The 4,041-nt window shown below is 69.9% G+C and overlaps 1 protein-coding gene across 1 annotated transcript; it reads right to left on the bottom strand.

Moving 5' to 3' along the window:
* Positions 1-1,507: 1,507 nt before the first annotated feature.
* On the bottom strand, positions 1,508-2,940 carry IER5L (immediate early response 5 like). Its single transcript, XM_068156031.1, has one exon. It carries the CDS (start codon positions 2,546-2,548, stop codon positions 1,550-1,552), a length of 999 nt encoding a protein of 332 aa, XP_068012132.1. The 5' UTR covers positions 2,549-2,940; the 3' UTR covers positions 1,508-1,549.
* Between the last annotated feature and the right edge of the window lie 1,101 nt (positions 2,941-4,041).

Raw genomic sequence — 4,041 nt, 5'->3', positions numbered from 1 at the left:
CAGGGAAGCAGGGAGGGGACCCAAGCTCAGGCCCCTTTCCCACCTGGGAACCCCGGAGGGGGCTGTGGGAGGGGGTGAAGCTGGATGGTGCTGGGGAGGGGACAAGGCGGAGTTTGCTGGGGGTGCAGCGGGGAGAGCGGGGGGCGGGCGGCTTTCGGAGCCTCCGCAAAGGCTCCCGGGCGCAGAGAGGGGCTCCGGTGCTGAGGAAATCCAAGGCGCAGCAACTTTGTAATCGACTTTTTATTAAGACTAGAAATTTAAACAAATCTGAACAGTTTGACCCGGTGCTGTACAGTCCCAAACGCACAGAAATGCAGGCTGACAAACAAAGAACAGCGGAGGGAAAGGGAAAAACCCAACCGAACAACAACAACAACAAAACCAGACCCCCCCAGACAGTTTGGCCAAGCATCCTCAGCCCCACGGTGCGGACACCGGGGAGCTGGGAGGGGGCAAAGAAAACAAGGACGGGGAAGGGGCGTGGGGGGGGGGGGCGGCCAGAAAAGCCTTTTTACAACAAAAGGTTTTTCTTTAAAGAAGAAAAAAAAAAGAAAAATAAACTCCCCCCGCCAAGAGACTACAGGAGAGAGATCCTTCCCCGGGCGAACAATGCTGGGGGCGGCTGGGGGCAGAGCGGTTCAACTTAGGGGAAAAAAAGGGGGGAAGGGGGGCGGAAAAAAGAGTAGGAGAGCGGAGCCGTGAGCGGCGCTGCGCGGTACCTGCGGCACCAACGGGCTGCCGGGGGCCGCCTGCCCCCCTCCCCGCCGAGGAGCAGCCCGGAGGGACCCCCCCGGGCCTCGCTTCACCCTTCCCCACACACCCCCCTACCCCAAACTGAGCTCTCGCTGCCTTCCGGCGTCCCCCGGCAGCGGCAGGGAGCAGCGGGAAGGGGCAGCGGCAGCGCCGCGCACGTCTCTCGGGCAGCAAAGTTGCGATGTTTGGATTCTGCCTTTTCCTTTTTCTCTTCTTTTTAAATACCCAAAGAAACGCAGGACGGCGACCCGCCGGCGGCTGCCGTTCCCTCCCCGCACCCCAGCGGCGGCGGAGCGGAGGCGGAGGGACCCCGCCGGGGCGGCCCGGGGAAGGGGCCGGGGGCTCTCCCCGCCGCGGGGTCCCGGGGCCGGGGCCCGGCTCTCACGTGGCGTTCTCCCGTCGCCAGCACCGGCCCCGGGAAGCCCGCCGGGAGAGGACCCGAGCGGACACAAAGAGGATTATTTAAATAGGTGCTTCGCGCTTGGCTTTTTTGTTTTGTTTGCGTTTGTTTGCCTTTTTTCCCTCTCTTTTCTCTCTCATCTCTGCAAAAATAAACTCCCGAGAGCTTAGATTTTGTTTTCTTTATTGTACAATTTATAAAACACTAGCGTGGCTCTGCCCCCCCGCCTCCCTGCGCACCCCTCGGCACCCCCCCGCTCCCTCCCCTCTCCCCAGCCCCCCTCCCCGCCTTTGTTTCAGGGTCCCCCCCTCCGGAACCGCTGTCCCTCAGATCGCACCCCCGTTTCGCAAGCCCCCCGCCCCCGCTCCCCTTTCCCCCCCTGCTCTCCCCGCTGCTCTAGAAGGCGACGATGGCCCGAGTCCAGGCTCCCAGGCTCGCCAGCGCCTGCTTGCCGCACAGCTGCCCGTTCAGGGGCTGCTCCGAGTCCGCCTGCTGCCGGCTCACCAGCCCCGTGAAACCGGAGCCGAAGATGGAGATCAAGTTGGAGATGTTGTTAGAGTCCTGGGGGTGCTCGGCGCTGTACTCCTCGAACCGGGCGCGTTTGGTGCACGGGGCGAAGGGGGGGCCGCCCGCCACCCCGCCTCCCCCCGGCTCCCCTTCCTCCACCCCCTCCTCTTCTTCCTCCTCTTGCCCCGGGTAATACTTGCGCTTGGTGCCCGGTGTGGGCGGCGGGGAGGCGAGCCCCGGTGCCGGCTGGCAGCAGCAGGGGCACTGCGAGCAGCAGTCCTGGTGCAAGTACCCGTTCTCCACCGTGGTCACGACGTGAGTGTCCAAATCCAGCACCGTGGTGCGGCTGCTACAGTGCGGGGCCCCGCCGCTCCCGAAGTCACAGCCGGCGGCGTACAGCAGCCCCGGGGGCGCGCCGCCGCCGCCACCACCACCGGGACCGGCGCTGCCGGCGGCCCGGTAGAAGCCCAGGGACGAGTCTCTGCAAGGCGCTCGCTGCAGCTCGGGGGGTGCCGCGCACACCGGCACCTCCAGCAGCTCCGCACCGCCCCGCACCACCGCGCAGCTCCGCGCGTCGCGGTCCTGCGTGTCGGCGGGCAGCGGGAGCCCCGCCAGCTCCGGCGGGGCGGCGGCGGCGGGCGGCGGGCAGGCGGGCATGGCGAGCAGCGGGGCTCCGTCGGGGTAGTGCTGCTGGCGGCGGCAGAGCTCGGCGTAGCGCTCGCTCAGGTAGAGCTGCCGGGCGTTGCGGAGCACATAGGAGACCAGCAGGTTCTTGTGGAGCTTGATGCCGCCTCGCTGCGTGCGGGAGCTGTGGATCTTCCGCAGGGAAATACTGATCAAACTCTGCGCATCGAGGCTGCTCTCCATCCTCCTCCGGCCCCTCAGCATCTGCTCTCGCCACCCGCGCAGACAGGCAGCCCGGGCCGCATCCACACGGCAACCGGGAGGGTCGCAAGAACCGGAGGATAAAGAAGCGGAGGGAGCGGGGGGGTCTGGAAGGGGTGGGGGGGGGAAGAGGAGACAGAGAGCAGGGAGGGGGAGAGGGGAGAGGGGGGAAAAGAGCCTGGGGTCGCTGGAGAAGGGTGCGAGGGGAGCGGGGGAAACAAGAGAGGGGCGTCTCAGGGGGCGGCGGGCGGCAGCGCGCACATCGCCGCTGTCCCCGGTGCCTGCCGGTGCCTCCCGCCGCTGCCGCTCCGGAGCCGCCACGGCGCGTGCAGCCAGCGCCGCGCGCGCCCTCCCCGCGCGCCGCCCCCTCCCTCCCTGCGCGCGCCCTCCCGTCCCCGCCCCCCTCCCCTGCTCGCTCCGCCTCCTCTCCGCGCGCCCCGCCCCACCCCTCCCTCGCGCGCCGGTACCTGTCGCGCGGGGGCACTGAGCGCGCGCCCCGCCCAGCCCCCGCTTTTTATAGCGCGGCGCCGGCCCCGCCCCGCCCCCCAGCGGCCTGCCCGACCAATAGGACGGCGGCGGCGGGCCTGAGGGACGGGAGCGGCGGCCAATAAGGATGAGGCGGGCCCTGGGCGCCGTTCAAACGCTGACAGGCGCGGCGCGGCCCCGGCAGGCGGCGGCGACCCGGCGGAGGCTCGGCCGGGCCGGGCGGGGGTCTGCGGGCCGGGGCGCGGGCGGTGGGTGACCCCCAGAGCCGCGGCCGGGCCAGGAGCCGCCTCCCTGCGCCGCTTCCCCTCGCACAGGTGAGCGGGGGGCGGCTCCCGGCCCCGGGGGGCGGCCCCGAGCGGCCGCGCGGGCGGCAGGCGTCCCCGCTCCGCTCTCCGGGGCCACCGGGCGCCCTGCGCCGCTCTGGCCGTGACACCCCCGGGGCGCCGCCCGTGCCCAGCGCGCCTGGCGGCACCGGCGGCCGCGGCGCCGGGGGGATGCTGCTGACCCTCTTCCCCTCTCCGCGACGGGGAGCAGAGCCGCAGCCCTGCCCAGAGGGACCGCAGCTCAAGGCGGTTTGGGCAGGTGTGAGGCGGGGGCTGCTCTGTCTCCTTCCCTCGCAACCCTCGCTGCGGGTTGGCTGCACCGCCGCCGGAGGTCGGGGAGGTGATGCCCGGAGCCGGTCAGCGCCTGCGGTGCCGCCGCGCTGGGCTCTGCAGCACATCTCCTCTGGCTGCCTTGGCGGCTGAGCCTTGCTCCTGCTCGGTGGAATCAAAGGCTCTGCCCTCGTGGGGGGCAGGTGCTGGTGGGCTGAGCCCCAGCTGTGGCTCTGCAGTGCTCTCTGTGGCCTTCTGGGCACCAGGGAGCCAGGGCAGTGAGCCACATCTTCCACCCAGCCGGTGCAGGCAGCGGCTGCCTCCTGCTCAGCTGGCGTTTGCTGCTCTCTGGCCCATCTCCAGCTGCAGAACTCCAGCCTAGGTGGTCCAGGCTGAGCTTGATTTGCCCCTCAGCCA

Source organism: Melanerpes formicivorus, unplaced genomic scaffold (assembly GCF_026170545.1).
Source record: "Melanerpes formicivorus ecotype bairdi unplaced genomic scaffold, bMelFor1.0.p_v2 SCAF_33, whole genome shotgun sequence".
NCBI classification, from domain to species: Eukaryota; Metazoa; Chordata; class Aves; order Piciformes; family Picidae; genus Melanerpes; species Melanerpes formicivorus.
Note: the sequence above shows the minus strand (reverse complement) of the source record. Positions and strands in the feature narration are given on the sequence as shown.